The following is a 19,885-nucleotide window of genomic DNA, read 5'->3' as shown; positions in this document are numbered from 1 at the left end:
ATTCTCTGCGTGAACCCTTGCACTTCAGCTCAAGCATGTCTGTGAGGGTCTTGTCGTGTAACAGAACCGCTGCCTCCTCTACAGCCTCTCCTCACAGTACACGCAGCAGGCAGGCTGGGGTGCAGCCTCGTCCCCTCCGGCAGAGGGTCGCGGAGCGGCTCTCATGGGGCCCTCGCCCCCAGCTGCGCAGATAGACCGGAACGCCAGGGCGAGTCGTTGAAGGTCCTGGATGATGGGGTCGCCCTCGCAGTGAGAGCGAGGAAGCAGGCGCAAAGGGACGGTGAGACCAGGCTCCCCTGGGCTCGGAAGGCGAGGCCTGGCCGGGCAGTCCTCACTGTGACAGACGTGGGGACACGCGTGCTAAAGCTGTGTAACCAGGGTTTGTGCAAGTCATATGCCATCTAGAATGAACCAACAGAGGTATCTGCAGGGGTAACCTTCACGTTGAGAAAGTAAATGCGTTAGTTTAATTCTCCACGTGCGTCGGGCCTGGCTTCGTAATTGATTCCGAGTGGGACTGTGCTGGTGGTCCAGGGACCAAGACTGAGCTCCCAGTGCAGGGATCTGAGTTCAGCCCCCGATCGGACACGAGATGCCACATGCTGCAACTAAAAAAAGCTGCAGAGAAGTCCTGCAAGCCACAGCTAAGACCCAGCACAGCCAAATACATAATAAATTGATTGTGACTAGCGGAGCCCCAAGTGCTGGGGCCCAGGTGGAGGGAGCCCTTCTGAGGCCCTAGGCACCCTTGTGCTAGTGGCTCAGCTGGAAGCTGAGGAGGGGCTGGACGTGGGGCCCACACGTGAGTGTGTGCATCTCAAAGGTCTGCACCCACAGGGTCGTTTGGGTTTCAGAATGTGCAGGGATGGGTCCTACCCTCAGGCCCAGGGAACAGAACCTCTTTGGGCTGTGTGCTGGCCCTGGGCTTGGGAGAGATGGGGCTGTCCACGTGTGAGCACGTGCATTGCTGCGGGTGAGAGGGCAGCAGGCAAGCCCTAGATGGATGGCAGGGACCACAGGCCCAGAGAGCCCTCCACTCCCTCTTGAGTTAATTGACCTCTCGCCCCATACTGGTTTTGGGTTGTGATTGGTTTTTGAAACAGAACTTTCCTTCTCATTTATCCATAAACTTGGTTTTTCCCTTCTATATTTCTACTAAAAAAATAAGCTTCAGGGAATGTTAACTACGAGTCTCTCCACTCGGGCTTTGGAGTAGACACTGCTCACGCTGGGTGCAGTCGGCCGCTGTGGGTGGCTGGTGTGCAGGCCCTGCCGGCCACCTCCCTGGGCAGCTTTGACCACCAAGGCGCCCCAGGGACGAGCAGTGGGTGTGGGGTGTCTCTTGTCTTCAGGTCTTCTGCCTCTTTCATGTACGGTACTTCCCCGGAACCTGCCAGGCCTCTGGGCACGTCACCACATGCAGGGCTGAGGTCCACTGAGGGACGAGGTGGAAGGGGCAGGGCCCAAGGGTAGAGAGCCTGGCCTGTCCAGGCTCAGTTGGGCTTTCCTGCAGGGCCAGCAGCAGTAAGTCCTCAGGTGAGCAAGGCAGCCAGCCCTGTAAGGAGGGGCCCGAGCATGGAAGGCTGAGAGCTGGCTGGCCTGAGCAAAAGCTGGTCTGCAGGCTGGGCAGTGAGGTTAGTTGCTGGGTTCCAAAGCAGGGGTATGACCCAGCTGGTGCAGGCATGGGCATCTGAACTGGGGTCTGCCCTCTATCCTGAGTGTGTGGATTGGAAGGGGGGGGATGGCGGGGGGAGGGGGAGGGATGGAGCAGACAGGGTGGAAGGCCAAAGGTGGTGTAGCAGGATTTTTGTTGACATCTTGGCACAGGAGCCACCTGCATTAGTCAGCTACTGCTGCATAACAAATTATTGCCAAATTTATTTGATTTTAACACCAAAGCAAGTGTTCTGAAGGGAGAAACCATATTGCCTTTTATGACATGCCCCCAGAAGCCAGGCAGCAGCTTGTAGAGCATGTTCTATTGGAGGCAGTGACAGGTCCACCTGGTTCAAGAACGGAGACAGACCCGCTTCTCGGGAGGCACGTCACGTGCGGCATGGTGGAGCTGCCGTTTGGAGAAGACAGTCACACCTGTCCACTGAGAAGAATGCACAGCCTGGAAGCTGAGAACTGTGCTTTACTCAGCAGACTTGCTGAAGACTGCAGCCCTGGACACAGCCTCAGAGAGCTGTGAGGGGCCTGTTCCACAGAGCTGAGGGAGTGTAAGCAGATAGGGCAGGGGGTCCCCAGAGAGAGAAGCAGGAATGGCTTTCTTGACTGATACCATGTTCAGTTCAGTCGCTCAGTCGTGTCCGACTCTTTGTGACCCCATGGCCTACAGCACACCATGCTTCCCTGTCCACCACCAAACCGAGTTTTCTCAAACTTGTCCATCGAGTCAGTGCTGCCATCCAACCATCTCATCCTCTGTCGTCCCCTTCTCCTGCCTTCAGTCTTTCCTAGCATCAGGGGCTTTTCCAGTAAGTCAGTTCACACCAGGTGGCCAAAGGATTGGAGCTTCAGCATCAGGCCTTCCAATGAATGAATATTCAGGACTCATTTCCTTTAGGGTTGACTGATCTGATCTCCTTGCAGTCCAAGGAACTCTCAAGAGTCTTCTCTAACACCACGGTTCAAAAGCATCAATTCTTCGGCGCTCAGCTTTCTTTATGGTCCAATTCTCACATCCATACATGACCACTGAAAAAACCACAGCTTTGTCTATACAGACCTTTGTCAGTAAAGTAACGTCTCTGCTTTTGATTATGCTCTCTAGGTTTGTCAGGTTTTATTCCAAGGAGCAAGCATCTTTTAATTTCATGGCTGCAGTCAAATCCACAGTGATTTTGGAGCCCAAGGATATAAAGTCTCTAAGTATTTCCATTGTTTCCCCATCAATTTGCCATGAAGTGATGGGACCGGATGCCATGATCTTAGTTTTCTGAATGTTGAGTTTTAAGCCAGCTTTTTCACTCGCCTCTTTCACCTTTCCCAAGAGGCTCTTTAGCTCCCCTTTCTGTCATAAGAGTGGTGTCATCTGCCTATCTGAGGTTATTGATATATCTCCCGGCAGTCTTGATTCCAGCTTGTGCTTCATCCAGCCCTGCATTTCTCATGATGTACGCTGCATATAAGTTAAATAACCTAAGTGACAATATACAGCCTTGACGGTCGCAATTTGGAACCAGTCTGTTGTTCCATGTCAAGTTCTAACTGTTGCTTCTTGACCTTCATACAGATTTCTCAGGGGGCAGGTAAGGTGGTCTGGTATTTCCATCTCTTGAAGAATTTTCCAGTTTGTTGTGATACACACAGTCAAAGGCTTTGGCTTAGTCAATAAAGCAGAAGTAGATGTTTTTCTGGAACTCTCTTGCTTTTTCTAAGATCCAACGGACGTTGACACTTAGATCTCTGGTTCCTCTGCCTTTTCTAAATCTAGCTTGTACATCTAGAAGTTCTTGATTCACATAATATTGAAGCCTAGCTTGGAGGATTTTGAGCATGACCTTGCTAGCATGTAAAATGAGTGCAATTGTGCGGTAGTTTGAACATTCTTTGGCATTGCCTTTCTTTGAGATGGGAATGAAAACTGACCTTTTCCAGTCCTGTGGCCACTGCTGAGTTTTCCAAATTTGTTGGCATATTGAGTGCAGCACTTTCACAGCATAAGAAGCATTCTTGACGTAAGACAGCCCGTTTTGGTCTAAGCCATCTTGTGATCTAGACCTGGTCACGGTGCTGGTCCTTGAATAGGTCTCAGTCAGTCATCAGTGACCTTAAAGGCACAGAGGAACGCAGGGACAGAGAAAATGCAGTGACAAAGCAGAGTCCTGGTTCCTTCTCAAGGGATAAACATAATAATACACTTTGAATTCTGCAGAACTAAGGCTCCCACCCAGGTGGAGGGTGGGCTGATGATGTTGACCCTCCTGACTTAAGAGAACAAAGACTTGGACTCTGTTGACCTGACCTTCGCTCCAGTTCTATGTTGAATTCTCTGCTCAAGCCCCTCTGGTGGTGCCCTGAGCTTAAAACTTCCCCAGTTTTGCTAGTGGGAAAAATCCCTCGTGTTTTCCTTACTTGCTGTGAGTGATAAATTCTTTCTTTTCTTCATCTTTGCCAGCTTGGTGTGGTCTTTTTGACACTCACTGAGAGGTGAACCCAGTTTTCAGATAACAAGAGGAGCCAATATATATAAGAGATTTTGCAAACAAAACAGAAAACCAGTTAGTTGGAACAGCAAAAGATTATTGCCAACTAAAGAAAACCAGACATCTTAATGAATTTAGTGCCTATGTATGGGCCGATGCCAGCATTTGGGCTCCTTGGAATTATGCCTTTAATATGCATCTCAGCTATCTAGTGGCTTCCCTAGTGGCTCAGACAGTAAAGCATCTGCCTGCAATGCAGGAGACCCGGATTCGATCCCTGGTCTGGGAAGATCCCCTGGAGAAGGAAATGGCAACCCACTCCAGTACTCTTGCCTGGAAAATTCCATGGACAGAGGAGCCTTGTAGGCTACAATCCATGGGGTTGCAAAGAGTCGGACACGACTGAGCGACTTCACTCACTTCACTTCAGCTATCTAGGGCCAGGATCATTTCTTCTTCTCTGTAGTAAACCCCCTCAGGGTGCAACTCAGGTGCAGCTGCAGTGGCTGAAGGCTTGGTGGCCTCAGTATCCTTTGTTTAATGACATGGTGTGCATGCGTGCTAAGTCATTTCAGTCTTGTCTGACTGTTTGCGACCCTATGGACTGTACCCCGCCAGCCTCCTCTATCCATGGTATTCTCCAGACAAGAATACTGGAGTGGGTTGCCATGCGCTCCTCCAGGGGATCTTCCCGACCCAGGGATTGAACCCGCGTCTCTTATGTCTTCTGCATTGGCAATAGGGCCACCTGGGAACATGGCAGGGACATTCTTTGTCCACACACAACAGCCAAGATTAGGTCTAAGGACCACAATCCTAACTCATCCCTGGAGGCTGAGGCTACGGCCTCCCCTTTGGGGTGATGGGTGTCTTCTCCCAGCCTCCGAGCATGGTGCACAGGAGGCGGTGTGGTAGGCAGTCCCAGCGCTGAAGGACTGAACCCAAAGGGGTTAACCCAGAGCTGGCATCAGGATTCCGGGCCAAAGAGTGGAGTCAGAGAACTACTGTCCAGAGCAGGGGTGCTGGCCCAAAGCTAGACCCTGAGCGGTCTCAGCAGGCTGACCTGGAAGACGGGAGGGGTGCTCTCTGCACTGCCGCTTGGGAGGAGGTCGCCTCCACCTCCCCTCAAGGTCTTTGCAGTGTGAAGGCATTGGCTGAAGAAGTCAGCCCTGTGCCACCACCCACTCCTCCCCACCCCAGGGCATCACAGACCCTGTGGGCTGGAAGGGGTGGGGAGCAAGTCAGCAAGGCCTGGGGGCAAAACGGAGGCCTGGAGCAAGGAAGGCGCTGGGAGCTCCAACCACAAACACGTGGGATTCCAGGTCCTGGACCCAGTGGGGTCCCGAAGCCCCAAAAACCGGTGGCTGCTGGTGAAGAGGAAAAGTTAAAATTTTACATAACCTCCTGCTCATTCTGCCTCTGTAACTCAGCTTGTTCCTTGCAAAGTCTGGATCATGTAGTCTCAGAAAGTAGGGACTTACTAGGAACTGGAGCTTATCTCACTCACCCTTGTCCTGCTCTTTGCAATTGCCCAGCCCCTGCAAACCTACTTAATCATGCCTGTCAGTGTAAAGGTCAGGCATCTCCCTCCCTGTCTTGACTGATGTTCCCTTAGTTTAAACCAGCGTTTAACAGCTAGTGTTGCCCACTATCAAGTGAAAAAAAAAAAAGTGAATGTCGCTCAGTCGTGTCTGACTCTGCGACTATACAATCCATGGAATTCTCCAGCCCAGAACACTGGAGTGGGTAGCTTTTCCCTTTCTCCAGGGGATCTTCACAACCCAGGGATCAAACCCAGGTCTCCCACACTGCAGGGGGATTGTTCACCAGCTGAGCCACAAGGGAAGCCCAAGAATACTGGAGTGGGGAGCCTATCCCTTCTCCAGGGAATCTTTCCGACCCAGGAACCAAACGGGGTCTCCTGCATTGCAGGTGGGTTCTTTACCAACTGAGCTATGAGGGAAGCCCACTGTAGGGAAGTGAAGTCTCTCAGTCTTTGAGATCCCATGGACTGTAGCCAACCAGGTTCCTCTGTCCACGGGATTTTCCAGCCAATAGTACTAGTACTGGAGTGGATTGCCATTTCCTTCTCCAGGGGATCTTCTCGACCCAGGGATCGAACCCAGGTCTCCCGCATTGTAGACAGACGCTTTACCGTCTGAGCCACCAGAAAGCCCACTGTAGTCTGTCTCTAAAAACTCTATAACCCCTTTTTTCGGGGCTTAGAGCTTGGAGTGTTAACTCCTCTGGGCCCCCTGACATAATAAATCTGAGTTCTTCAACTCTCCGAGTGTGGTGATTAGTTTCTCTAGTACTGGTTCCGGCAACAATGGGATGGGCTGATGTCCACCGCTCCCCAAACGACCCCCTAGTCCGCAGCGCCTGGCTGGGGAACCCTCCGTCCAGACCCCGCCCATTCCCAGGTCCCGCCCCTCGCTCGCCCCGCCCTCCCCTCGCGCAGCCCCGCCTATCCCCGCCCCGCGAAGCCCCGCCCCTCCGCCCGCGACCATGGTGGTGCTCAAGGGCGTCCCCGCTCTCCTGTCCCCGGAGCTGCTCTTCGCCCTGGCGCGGATGGGGCACGGAGATGAGATCGGTGAGCGCTGGGTCCGAGCCTCCGGGAGAGCCGGCCCCGCGAGCCGCAGGCGGGCAGGGCGCCGGGCCTAGGCGGGGGCGGGCAGGTCAGGTTCCTTCTCCAGCTCGGCGGCCGGGCCGAGCGGCCCCGCGCACGCTCCGCCGCAGCCCGCGCTCCAGCCCCGTCCCCTCACGGCCCTCGGGCCCGCACCGCCGGCGCCCGGGCTGGTCTGGGACGTGTGCGTCGGTCTCTCTTCCTGAGACCGCGGCCGCGCGCCCGGAGCCCGCCCAGCCTTCGGCTACCCGCAAGTCCTCGGGCGTGCAGGCTCCGGTCCCTCGCGATGGCAGACCCGGGCGGGGCGGGGCGAGTCCTCAGGCGCCGGCCCTGTGGCTCCGGGTCTGTGCCCCCAAGGCGGCGCGAGGGACGTGGGCCGACCCACTGTTAATCTATGTCCGGCCGTGCTGGCCTTCCAGTTCTTGCAGACGTGAACTTCCCCAGCAGCTCCATCTGTAGAGGCGGCCCGGAGGAGATCCGCGCCGACGGTGAGCTCCGCCTGCCGCAGGGTGGGCGGAGGGTGCACTGGGCTCTGGGCCGCCGGGTGCGGCGGCTCTGCCCCGCCCCCACCAAGCCCGCAGGCACTGCCCCAGGGACCCAGGAGGCCTCAGCGCCAGAATCTCCCCGCAGCCCCCGCCCCCAGACGGGAGCCTGGGTCTCCTGTCCCGTCTCACGCAGCACTTGGTCGCCTCTTACAAATGGGAAAACAGGCCTGACCGAGCAGCGGTGCCAGCCCAGTCCATGAGCTCAGCCTGTACTCTTCTGTAGAATCCCAGCACTGGTGACCTGACCCCAAATATTCCAGGTGTCCGCACACTCACACGCCTCTAAAGACCTTCTCACCTCATGGGGCGGGGGGGGCGGGGAGGAGCAGGGCAGGTCGTGCAAGGGGACAGTGGGAGGTGAGACTGGGGGTGGGGACCAGGTCCTGGAGGGGACACGTAAGTTAGGGGTTAGCAGTCCTGACGGTAATAGAGGTGGGCTGGGCTCGGCTGTGCCTGGGCGCTTCCCACCCCCAGCGGTGTTCTGAGGTGGGACAGTCCTTTCTTTTCATGGCTTCTGTGTTTCCCAGTTTTGTACATGAGCACACATTAGCTTAACAATCAGAAACCAACTCTCAGGACAGCAGAGAGCCTTGGAGCCAAGCCCGGCAGGTCTGAGGGCAGCCAAGAGAGGCCTCTTTCTAGACCCCACTACCATCTCAGGGGGTCATCTCCAGGGCCTCCTGGGATCAAGAAAGTGGCCTGGGTGCCCCTCCTGGTGGACACGTGTTTGGGGTCACCACCAACGGCCTGCGTGGAAGAGTGAAGGTGGGGTGGGCAGGGGCAGACAGAGACGGGCCGTGGCCCCGGCGGGGAGACTCAGTGTGACCTCGGTAAGCGTCCCTGGGCGGGCAGCTCGTGCCCGGTGTCTGAGGCCGTCCTCTGCCCCCAGGCCTGGGCATCCCCCAGCTCCTAGAGGCCGTGCTGCAGCTGCTGCCCCTGGACACCTACGTGCAGAGCCCGGTAAGGCTGCTCCGGGCTTTGGCTTGCCCTCTGCCAGAACACAGGGGGACCACTTGCCCTGATGGGGGTGGGAAGGACGTGTGTTCCCGAGGCCCTGAACCAACCAGAGGAGCCCTGAGGGCGCCCAGGGCAGGGGGTTTGGCCACAGAGCCGAGCCCCTCCGTCTCTAGGCTATGGTCATGGAGCTGGTGCCCAGCGACAGGAAGAGCGGCCTGCTGACACCAGTGTGGACGAGCTACCAGTCCATCCTTTCCAGGGCTGGCTATGAGGTGAGCCTAAGATCCCCACTGGGAAAGGGCTCAGGGACCCTCTGTGCCTTGGAGGCCCAGGAGAAGTGAAAGACAGCCCTGGAACTCTGCACCATGGTTATGCGAGTTCCTGCCCTGGCCAATCCCCTCCCTCCCGGGACCCTCATCTATCTCTGCCTGGGGGTCCTCCCACACCCCATCCTGGGAACAGCAGGGTACTTCTGGCTCCCACTTGTGGCCAGAGGCCTGGCCCGATGCTGCCTGTCACCCCTTGTCCTGCAAAGGGCTGGGCAGGTCTTGGGTGGGACTTTCCTGAAAGGAGCCAGGGCTCCTGGTCTGGACAGTAGGCCCACCCACAACCCGGGGGGCAGCTCAGGTGATTCAGGGGCCCCAGTCAGGTGGCCACCACCGCCCCCTGTGTCCCTGCCTACCAAGTCCACACAGGTCAGAAGGCCAGTGTCCTTGGGACCCCAGCCTGCAGAGTTTCCCATTGCCCCTGGGCCTGAACCTCAACCCTCCCGCTCTGCCTTCCAGTTCTCCCTGGGGATGGTGGAGAGGTTTGCATTTTATGAGCGGGCGAAAAAGGCTTTTGCTGTTGTGGCAACTGGGTGAGTTCTGGCTGGATCCACTGGGTCGCGCTACATCTGCCAAGCAGGGTCCCTACCCCTCCCCACTCCAGAGCTCTCTCCACCCTCCATGCAACCCCTGCGGCCTGGACTAAACGCCCCACAGGGAATGAGAGAGGCAAGGGGTTTGCTGGGCGTGCCTGGGCAGGGGCCAGAGCGGTGGTCCGGGCACCGGGTCCTCTCCATCCCCGCCCGGCGCTTAGCCTGCTCCTTGTGCAGGGAGACAGCCCTCTACGGAAACCTCATCCTCAAGAAGGGGGTGCTGGCCCCTAAAGACCTGTGCTAAGCCTACTGAAGACCACCCGCCCAGAGAGGAATCTACAACCCTGAGCCTGCTGAGGCCACCAGCAGACACGTCCATCCTGTGGCCAGATGAGCCAGCCTGGCCCTCCCCGGCAGCACCCAAAGCTCGCCCCACCAGGATCCTGCATGGGCCTCTGCTGACCAGGGCCAGGATCGTCCTGTTTATGAAAATGATGCAAAAGTGCGGTGGCGTGCCCAACGTTGGGTCCAAAGCTTTAAACAATAGCTCTTTGCTGACTCACAGAGGCCTGTTTGGTGCTGAGTGCAAGGGAGGCTGTTGGCTCCCCAGAGAGCAGACCCCCACCCGCTCTCGGTGAATCCTCGGGGGAGGTGAGGCCTTCCTCCTCCCAGTAGGTTTGGGTCACCTGACTTGGCAGGTCCCTGGATGCAGAAAAAGAGTACACGCAGGAAGAGAGACCCGTGAGTGGGGAGAGCATTCAGGGGGCCTGGGGGTCTGGGTGGGGATCCTTGGTGATGTAGCACAGGGCAGGGGGCCTGGAGGGGGTGCTAAGGTGGTCCTTGAAGAGGGGGCTGGGGCCGTTCCTTCAGCCCCAAAGCTGGAGGGAAGGTGTCCGGGGCTGGCCCGGAAGCTCTGGGGACCGACCAGACCGTCAGCTGTAGGGGGGCGGGGCGGGGGGGCAGTGCCGTGTTCCTGCTCCAGTGGTTAAGCACTTACTGACTGGGCACAAACGAGCCTGAGTGCGTCTGGGAATGGCCAGGGTGGTGGTAGAGGACAGGAGGATTCCCACGCCCAGGGGAAGGGAGCCTCTGAGGCTGCGACGGCCTCCTGGCACGGTCTCAAACTGGGTCTCGAACTACGGTGGGCAGGGGTCCCACTGGCCACTGCACAGGGTCCCTCCCTGAGAGTTCCCTCCTTCCTCCTCCAGACTCTACAGGACTAGATGCGGGAGCTGGGGTGACCGGGGATCCCCAGGGCTTGGGGGAGGCTCCCGTGGTCTGGACCTGGGGCTGGTAGACCTGGAGAGCAGACAGGCACACTGGGCAGATCTGGGACTCAGCCTGGGGAAGGGACTGTGTCCTGGCCCTCCACCACTGGGGCTTAATCTCAGACCTCTGACCCCACAGCCGGCCACTTCAGCCGCAGAAGGAAGTGTTTCGCTTGAAACAGCTTTATTGAGGTTGAATTCTCATGCAGTAGCTGATCACATTTAACGTGTTCAGTTAGACTCGTTTGGGTGTTGAATCAGCACCTCCATCCCTACCCCCCAGGTTGGTGTGCACTTTGCAGAATTTCGTTCAAGTGGAAGGCCACGTGTGCCCAGCATGCTCGTGTGGGGTGCTTGCCGTGTGAGTCCATGATTCCCCTTTGCTGCTGAGCGGGGTTCCGCCACTCCCGGGCACCTCTTGGGGGGTTCTGGGTTGCTTCCAGCTCTTAGCTGTTACAGATAAGCTTGCTGTGAACATGAGTTGGGTAAGCACCTGGGTTTAAGGCTTGGCCGTAGGGCACGTGTGTGTGTGACTTTGTAAGAAGCCCCCAGGCTGTTTCAGGCCGCTGAGTGGGTTGGCCTCCGCAGCCCCAGAGAATGCGCGTTCCAGCCCGGGTCCTCGTCTGCTCTAGCGGGACTCTCCCGGTGTCGCCTCCATTCTCATTCTCCTTCCCTGATGGTTAATGATGTTGAGTATCCTTTCATGGGTGTGTGTGGCCTTCTGTCTGCTGTCTTTGCTGACACGAATGGTCAGTCTCTTGCCGGTTTTGGACCAGGGCCTTTAACGATCTTGGTCCCCACTCCCCCTGGGGCCCCAGCGGCTGACCTCCTGTCCAGCTTGGTTCTAGCACCACCTGCCCGGGATGCGTCGGATCACACAGGTTCAGGCTCAGGCCTGCCCTGATGACACCCTTCTCCAGATGTCAGTCCCAGGTGCCTCTGATTGACTGGCTGTAGATTTGGGGTTCCTACAACCCCTCCCCGGGCTTGATTACTTTCCTCAAGCAGCTCACAGAACTCAGGGAAAAAGCCAGTCCCTGGATCACCATTTACCCTAAAAGGACAGGACTCGGGAACCGCCCGCTGAGTGGGTCCTGGGGGTCGCGTCCCTGCCCTCCTGGGCACCACTCTCACCACCTCTTCACGTGCTCTGCAGCCCTAGGGCTCTCTAGACCCAGCCTTCTGATTTTCTCTGGAGGCTTCATGACATGCACTGGCTACTGGCCATTGATCCAACCCCCAGTCCCCTCCCCTCCCTCAGGACTGGGTGTGGGGCTGGAAGTTCCAACCCTCGATTCCTGGTGGGTCCCTGGCAACTGGCCCCATCCTTAGGGACCTTCCCAGAGTCACCTCATTCACACAGTGAAGGGTCACACTATCACAGGAAGTCCCAAGGGTTTTAGGACTTGCGCGCCAGGATCAGGGATGAAGATCAAATGTGTTTCTTATGACAAATCACAGTATTTTTCACTTAGTCCAAGCTCTTTCTGGGGATCCCCTGTGCCCACCAGAAAGGTCTTGTTCAATCGTTCAGTCGTGTCCAACTCTTTGCCACCCCTTGGACTGCAGGACGCCAGGCTTCCCTGTCCTACACCATCTGGAGCTTGCTCAAACTCACATCCATTGAGTTGGTGATGCCATCCAACCATCTCATCCTTGACTCGGCGGTTCCCGAGTCATCCCCTTCTCCTCCTGCCATCCATCTTTCCCAGCATCAGGGTCTTTTCTAATGAGTCAGTTCTTTGCATCAGGTGGCCAAAGTATGGGAGCTTCAGCTTCAGCATCAGTCCTTTCAATGAATATTTAGGACTCATTTCCTTTAGGATTGACTGGCTTCATCTACTTGCAGTTAAAGGGACTCACAAGAGTCTTCTCCAACACCACAGTTCAAAAGCATCAATTCTTCAGTGCTCAGCCTTATGTTCCAACTCTCACATCCATACAGGACTACGGGAAAAACCATAGCTTTGACTAGACAGACGTCTGTTGGGAAAGCTATGTCTCTGCTTTTTAATATGCTGTCTAGGTTGGTCATATCTTTTCTTCCAAGGAGCAAGTGTCTTTTAATTTCATGGTTGCAGTTACCACCTGCAGTGATTTGGGAGCCCAAGAAAATAGTCTCTTACTGTTTCCACTGTTTCCCCATCTATTTCCCATGAAGTGATGGGACCGGATGTCATGATCTTAGTTTTCTGAATGTTGAGCTTTAAGCCACCTTTTCACTCTCCTCTTTCACGTTCATCAAGAGGCTCTTTAGTTCCTCTTCACTTTCTGCCATAACGGTGGTGTCATCTGCATATCTGAGGTTATTGATATTTCCTCCAGCAATCTTGCTTCCAGCTTGTGCTTCATCCAGCCTGGCATTTCGCATGATGTACTCTGCATATAAGTTAAATAAGCAAGGTAACAATATACAGCCTTGATGTACTCCTTTCCCAATTTTGACCCAGTCTGTTGTTCCATGTCCAGTTCTAACTGTTGCTTCCTGACCTGTATACAGGTTTCTCAGGAGGCAGATAAGGTAGTCTGGTATTCACATCTCTTTAAGAATTTTCCACAGTGGTGATCCACAGTCAAAGACTTTAGCATAGTCAGTGAAGCAGAAGTAGATGTTTTCCTGAAATTCTCTTGCTTTTTCTATGCTCCAACAGATGTTGGCAATTTGATCTCTGATTCCTCTGCCTTTTTCAAAATACAGCTTATACATTGGAAGCTCTTGATTCATGTTCTGTTGAAGAAGCCTGACTTGGAGAATTTTGAGCATTACTTTACTAGCATGTGAGATGAGTGCAATTGTGTGGTAGTTTGAGCATTCTTTGGCATTGCCTTTCTTCAGGATTGGAATGAACACTGACCTTTTCCAGTTCTGTGGCCACTGCTGAGTTTTCCAAAGTGCTGGCATATTGAGTGAGCACTTTCACAGGATCGTCTTTTAGGATTTGAAATAGTTCAACTGGAATTCCATCACCTCCACTAGCTTTGTTCGTAGTGAGGCTTCCCTAAGGCCCACGTGACTTCACATTTCACGATGTCTGGTTCTAGGTGAGTGATCACACCATCGTGATTATCTGGGTCGTGAAGATCTTTTTTGTACAGTTCTTCTGTGTATTCTTGCCACCTCTTCTTAATATCTTCTGCTTCTGTTAGGTCCATACCGTTTCTGTCCTTTATTGAGCCCATCTTTGCATGCAATGTTCCCTTGGTATCTCTAATTTTCTTCAAGAGATCTCTAGTCTTTCCCATTCTGTTGTTTTGCTCTATTTCTTTGCATTGATCACTGAGGAAAGCTTTCTTCTCTCTCCTTGATATTCTTTGGAATTCTGCATTCAGACGTTCCTTTTCTCCTTTGTCTTTAGCTTCTTTTCTCAGCTATTTGTAAGGCCTCCTCAGACAACTGTTTTGCCTTTTTGCATTTCTTTTTCTTGGGGATGGTCTTGGTCACCGCCTCCTGTACAACGTCTCGAACCTCTGTCCATAGCTCTTCAGGCGCTCTGTCTATCAGATCTAATCCCTTGAATCTGTTTGTCGCTTCCACTCTTGGGTTCAACCAAACGCTCAGACTCAGGGAAGAGCAGGGCCGCTGGAGGAACAACATCCCGTGACACCGCGGGTCACAGCCACTCCACTCGGGGCAGCTCAGATGTGTGGAGGTGAGGGTCTGTGGGCACCGCCTGGCTAAGAGCCTGTGTCCCTAGATGGGGGTGCTGTGCCCAGGGCCACTGCATCAGGGCAGAAGGCAGTGGCTCCCGGGAGGGCTGGCCTCAGTTGTCCCCTCCGTGTCTGGGCGCCTCCCCAACCAGCGGTCACTGCAGAAGTGTTGCCTAGTGGCTGGGGGCAGAGGGAGGTGGCCATGCTCAGAGTCAAGGACTTGGCACCCTCAGGCGGTTGAGCAGTGTGAGTGCCCATGGGAGTTTAGGGGGTTGCAGGGGGAGCCAGCCAGGTGGGGCTCCCCTGACGCCCTCCACCCCGACTGCCATGAAGGAGAAGGGGCCACGCCATTTCAGGTGACAGACATCCCCAGGATCTCAGTCAGGGGGCTGAGTGGCCCGTGGTCCCCACCAGTGTCCCCTGCTCACCCCGAGGCCCCCAGCGCCCACTGCCTCTCCGCCTGGGCCTTTGCTGCAGGAAGGGCCCAAGGTGACCAGGCTCCAGCAGGGCTGGAGGCAGCTTTGGCCACAAACACCCCCCTGGGCTGCCCAAGGCCATGCTCGGCGTGGACCCGGGTCTGCCCTCCTTGGGACAGTGGTACCCGATCGCCTGTACTCTCGCTGGAGATGGCTGCCCCCTCGCTGACAGGGTGATCTGGAGGGGCCGTGTGAGGTTCGGGGCCACCTGAGGCCTGGGTGATGCTGGGGCAGGAGCAGGGCGCTGAGTCAGCACCGCCCCTGTACCCAGCCGGAGCGCGGCGAGGCGCCTGGTGGGGACCGGCACCACTCCGCCCCAGTTAGGACCGGACCTTGAGCAGGTCTTCCCTGATAGCTCAGTTGGTAAAGAATCCACCTGTAATACAGGAGACCTGGGTTTGATCCCTGGGTTGGGAAGATCCCCTGGAGAAGGGAAAGGCTACCCATTCCTGTATTCTGGCCTGGAGAATCCCACGGACTGTATAGTCAGTCCATGGGGTCGCAGAGTCGGACGTGACTGAACGACTTTCTCACTTGGAGCAGGTCACTGCCAGGCCTTGGTCTCCTCATTGGTGCTGTAGGTGCAACAGCTCCTGTCTGGGGTTGGGAGGCTTGTATGCTGCTGAGCAGTGCATCTTGGGGTGAGGCTACCATTTGAGTCCTTGAGGAACTCAGAATGGGGGAGAGACATACTGGCTCTAGGGCACGCAAGGTCCCCGCTGGGCCCCTTGTTGTGTCTTAGCCCCGAGCAGGCTCCGTCCAGGCACCAAGTGTGTCCCTCTACGCCCTGGAACGTGACTGCCACAGAGAAGCCCTCTGCACCTGCGCGTGGACGGCGAGCAGCGCTCCAGTGACCTGCGCCCATGACCGCAGCGAGCCTGCCGAGCCGCTGGGCACGGAGCCTGGGCCCATCTGCCCCACTCGCCCGTGCCCTGTCCCCTGAGCCAGCAGTGCCGGGTCTCCTCCTCCCAGTCCTCCTGCTTTCCAATGCCACTCCATCCCCGCCCATCCCAGCGCCCAGGGAAGCCGGGGGAGCAGCTGGTGCCAGGCGCGAGGGCACCGGGCGGGACCCAGGCTCAGCTTGGACTGCAGAGACCCTGCGTGTATGAGGCCAGCCTGCAGCCCCCTTCTCCCAGACAGCAGGCAGGCCGCAATCACTGTTGTTGAAGACACACAGCCACCTCTGCAGGCTTTATTTTTCTCCGGCCGGGGCAGAGTCAGGGCTCCCTGGGGTGGTAGATGTGGTCTCGGTCCTCCTCAGGCCCATGAAGCACCTGGCGAGGGGGCAGCACCCGGGCCCAGGGCCTCGCCTCCTCCAGGGCCTCCTCAGGCCCATCGTGGAACAGGCTGTCCCAGTCTGGCTCAGGACCCTCCCTCGGGCCCAGGACGTGGCCCAGGGCGTCCTCAGTCTCTGCTGGGGCTTTGGCACCTGGGGACAGACAGAGCGGCTGTGGCCTCCATCTCCCTCCCAAGGCACCATCCATCCAGGCCGACCCCATGCCCCCCAGCCCAGCGGGCAGTGCCTGCCCCCACCTTTCTGCTCCTTGCTGGTGGCCATGAGCTTGGGTGCCATGAGCAGCCAGATGAGCTGGTTGTCCTTCTCCGGAGACTCGACCGCGCGGGCGTCCCAGACCCTGTGAGCCAGAGCACGGATTCACAGCCCGTGCGCAGCAGGAGGCCTGTCCTGGGCCAGGGTCCCTGCCGCACCCCTCCTGTGAGTGGGCCCTGGAGGAGGCTCGGGGGCTTGGCCAGGGCAGAGGTCAGCAGAGCCCAGGGCTTGCGGACGGGGCTGCTGCCGTCTGCCTGCCGCCTTGGCCGCCCAGCAGGAGTCAGCCTAGCGGGTGCCAGGGAGCTGGGTGGGCTGAGGGGCCAGACCCCCTGGGTGGGGCGGCGGGGGGCCACTCAAACCCCCAGGCCTGCACTCTGCTCAGTCGGTCAGTTCTCAGGGGCTCCCGTACCTCCCCTCCCCAAAGCTGGACACGACCCCCGCTTCCACCAAGGTCCCCGGGGGGACGGGAAGGACTGCCAGGGGCACTCACTCTGTGTCCTGCTCAGCCCCGACTTTGCCTTTGGTCTGGACGTGGACCTGGGAGAGTGAGGCCGCAGGTGAGACGCAGGGCAGCGCTCTGAGGGGGCAGGGTGGGGTGGGGGTGGGGCGGCTGGGAGGGGCCGCACCGAGGCCCTCGAGGCACTGCCGGATCCATCCTGCCCTGGGTCTGACACTTGGGGACAGCACAGGGGCTGCACCCGCTCCACCAACCCCCAGCTGGCGGCCTGAGCACGGGGGCCGGTTCCTCTGCCTGTCCTTCCTGCAGGGCCGACGGGGACAGGGGAGCAGGTGAAACGGTGACCCTCTGCAGTGACGAGGCCCAGCAGCTGCGGGACAGCTGTGCCTGTCCTCCTGCATCTCCCCCTTGACCTGGGCACTCCCAGGCTGTAGGGAGGGGTATCCTGGACCTAGAGCTGCAGAAGGACACGGTCCCAGCAGTCGTGGCCCCCTGGACAACCCTGCACATGGAGGGGTCCCAGGCTTCACAGCACAGGGGAGCCTCACCAGGCCCCCTCCTCCACCCGGCTCACCTGGGGTCATGAGATTTGTCCAGCAGACCCTGCTGAGGCCCCCAGTGCTCACAGGCCCTGCGGTTGCATCCGCTGGTGCCTTTCTCCAGCCCCGGGGGCAGCTGGGTGAGGAGCCCACACATACCTGGGGGATCCGGGCTGAGCCTGCCTCCAGCAGCAACACAGCCGCCAGGCTGGCGAGCAGCAGGAGCCTGGGGGCAGAGGGGAGGGTGAGGGGCAGGCCGCTCCTGCCCCGCGGCCTCCAGGCAGGACTCCTGGCCTGGCCGGCAGTGGTCCAACCGGGGAAGCCAGGGGTGGGTCCTGCTCAGGTCCACAGCCAGCATCACAGACCAGGACATGCAGGCCAGACTCACGTCTGATCCCCACCCTGCAGGTCCCGGTGTCCTGCGGGCCGGGAACCTCTGTCGGCCGAGTGCTCGGGGCCGGGGGCCGAGGGACGGGTGAGGTGTGGGCTCAAGGCTCCTCTTTAGGGCCCACGGCACCCTGAGGCTACACCCTGTGGCTCCTCAGAGGCAGATGGCAATTCCCTCCACCCCGGAGACATGGGCAGGAAAGATGGGGTGCTCTGTGTGGACACCTGCAGCCTGACCTTGAGGAGCTCAAAGACCACGCCCGAGCAGGGCTTCTGGGAAGCGTGGCCAAGGCCAGACGCGGAGGGACGCGGGGGAAGAGGTGACCTGAGGACTCGAGGGGGCTGGGCTGACGGCAGGGGCGTGAGGCGTGTGAGGGTGCACACGTGTGCAGGTGTGTGCCGTGCATGTGCCCTGGCGTCTCTCGCGTTATTAAACCACAGGACACCAGGCCCCTGTGGAGTTGCTGCCGCTGCGTGTGTGCTCGTGTTAAGCCACTTCAGTCGTGTCCGGCCCTGAACTGAGACCTCACTGCAGGCTGGACCCTCCCGGGACGTAATCTGAACCAGGCAGTCCAGGATCGCCTGGCACCGTGGGGGTTCCAGGCCTGGTGGAGAGCAGCCCGCCGTGCCGGCCGCCCGCAGCTGCTGCATGTCCTGGGCTCGGGTCGCTGCCCGGCACAGCCTCCACTCTGTGCTGCTCGAGCTCCTTCTGTCTGCTGACTGAATGCCACCCAGTTTCCCAGACTGGAAACTCCAGTGGGGTTTCACTTAAATAAACAGACCATCTCACCCACCGAGCGCAGCTCAGCTGTCCGTGTGCAGGGAGCGTTCCACTCCTGGGGAGGGCCTGGGGGCCGTGGTTGGGGGAGGGACCCAAGGCTTCCTGCCCGATGCCCCAGCTTCGCTTCCAGCCCCACGGAGACCTTCGCCCCTCCGGGTGACTCAGCACATCGAGGTAGGGGTTTCCAGGCACATCATGGGGGCAAAGGGCAGGCACCTGCCCTGGACTGCAGGGCGCTGGCCTGATCTGGGCACCGAGCCCTAGGCAGAGGCTCTGAACACCAGAAGGTCCCCAAGTCACTGATGGGCCCACCTCGTGTCCAAGCTGGGGTTCCTGGAAGAGCCCGCAGAACAGGAGGGCAGGGGAGCTCTGACTTGAAGAGGGACCCGAAGGAGCGGGGTGCCCGGCAGGAGCCTCAGGACTTCCCGGGTTCGATCAACCCCAGCTTCCAGGGTGATGACCCCTTGGTTCCAGCTGCCCCGCCCCCAGGACCCCGAGGCCTGCAGCCCTGCCTCATCGTCTTGACCCCGTTTCCATTTTGTCGGTCATAGACCTGTCTCCTCTGACCCTGGAGTCTCCCACCTGCTTCCAGGGGCTCTCAGGTGCTTCTCAGGGCCAAGGGATCCCAAGGGACAGGGGCTCTCTCTCCCAAACCACAGGGGTGGCCTTTGGAGATGGAGCCCTGGGGACAACGACCATTCTGGTGACTCAGGAGGGAGAGCTCTGTCCCCAAGCCCGGAACACCCGGGAGGAGCCAGCACCTGGGGGGGCAGCCAGACAGAGCCTGGATCCCCGTCCAGCACTGAGCTGGGCTCTGAACACAGGTGCCCCGAGCCTGGTCCCTGTGCTGGGGCTCCAGACCCAAGGGACCACCCAGCAAAGCTGTGGTTAGACGGGGTGTTGGGGGGACCCGGGTTTAAGGGCACTGGGCATTACCTTCTCATGTCAGGCCGCCTTTCTGGTGCAGAGGGTGCACTGGGGGCTATGGTTTCAGATCCAGGTAGCCGGCAGCCCGAGTGTTCAGACTCTTGGTCCTGCTCCTCCCACTCTCGCCGCTCCAGGTTTTATGGCCCCCATGTGGGCGTGTCTGGACACAGGTCAGGGGCCAGGGATCCTGGCTGTGCTGACAAGGTGACTGGGTCCCCCTCCACCCGTCGGTCACACCCATGACCCTCCCCAGGAGTGGCTCTCAGCCCGCTCCCGAGACCTGGCTCAGCCCTGCCGCCCCATCTCTCCACATGCTGGGATCCACACCGCCTGCACCCCACCTACCTGTGTTCTGATGCTGCAGGCCTTGTCACCAGGGTGGAGGGCAGGGGGGGTTCCAACCCCAAGCTGGGCCAACTGTGGCTGGAAGCCAGAGGGCATCCCAGCCCACCCTGCCCACTGGGCCCTCAGCCACAGCTGCCAGACTCCTCTGAAATGTCAGTTCACCAAACCTTTTAATAATCCAATTCTGAACCCAAGCAATATCTGACTCTATCCAGTGTTGTCATACAGTTATCACACGTGAGAGCTTTTCTAGGAAAAGCGCTCCTCTACGGGTCACACCTCTGACTACGTGTAGACGTCCCCATGCAGGATCTATGGTTCCTGCAGCTGCAGCGCCCAGCTCTCAAGTCTTCAAGACGCAGAGCAGACC

The 19,885-nt window shown here is 58.1% G+C and overlaps 2 protein-coding genes across 2 annotated transcripts; one reads left to right on the top strand and one right to left on the bottom strand.

The window, feature by feature from the left end:
* Nucleotides 1-6,625: 6,625 nt before the first annotated feature.
* Nucleotides 6,626-9,702, top strand: FUOM (fucose mutarotase). The gene is made up of 6 exons (XM_061403964.1): nucleotides 6,626-6,744; nucleotides 7,197-7,265; nucleotides 8,212-8,282; nucleotides 8,453-8,551; nucleotides 9,065-9,138; nucleotides 9,376-9,702. The coding sequence occupies exons 1-6, from the start codon at nucleotides 6,660-6,662 to the stop codon at nucleotides 9,440-9,442; spliced, it is 465 nt and encodes a 154-aa protein (XP_061259948.1). The 5' UTR covers nucleotides 6,626-6,659; the 3' UTR covers nucleotides 9,443-9,702.
* A 6,006-nt stretch (nucleotides 9,703-15,708) lies between these two features.
* PRAP1 (proline rich acidic protein 1) lies at nucleotides 15,709-19,356 on the bottom strand. Its single transcript, XM_061403965.1, has 5 exons — nucleotides 19,180-19,356; nucleotides 17,235-17,301; nucleotides 16,570-16,616; nucleotides 16,064-16,164; nucleotides 15,709-15,959 (listed from the first exon to the last, which is right to left on the bottom strand). The coding sequence occupies exons 1-5, from the start codon at nucleotides 19,185-19,187 to the stop codon at nucleotides 15,748-15,750; spliced, it is 435 nt and encodes a 144-aa protein (XP_061259949.1). The 5' UTR covers nucleotides 19,188-19,356; the 3' UTR covers nucleotides 15,709-15,747.
* Between the last annotated feature and the right edge of the window lie 529 nt (nucleotides 19,357-19,885).

This window comes from Bos javanicus, chromosome 26 (genome assembly GCF_032452875.1).
Source record: "Bos javanicus breed banteng chromosome 26, ARS-OSU_banteng_1.0, whole genome shotgun sequence".
Lineage (NCBI taxonomy): Eukaryota > Metazoa > Chordata > Mammalia > Artiodactyla > Bovidae > Bos > Bos javanicus.
The sequence above is the reverse complement of the archived record's forward strand: the minus strand, read 5'-3'. Positions and strand labels throughout refer to the sequence as shown.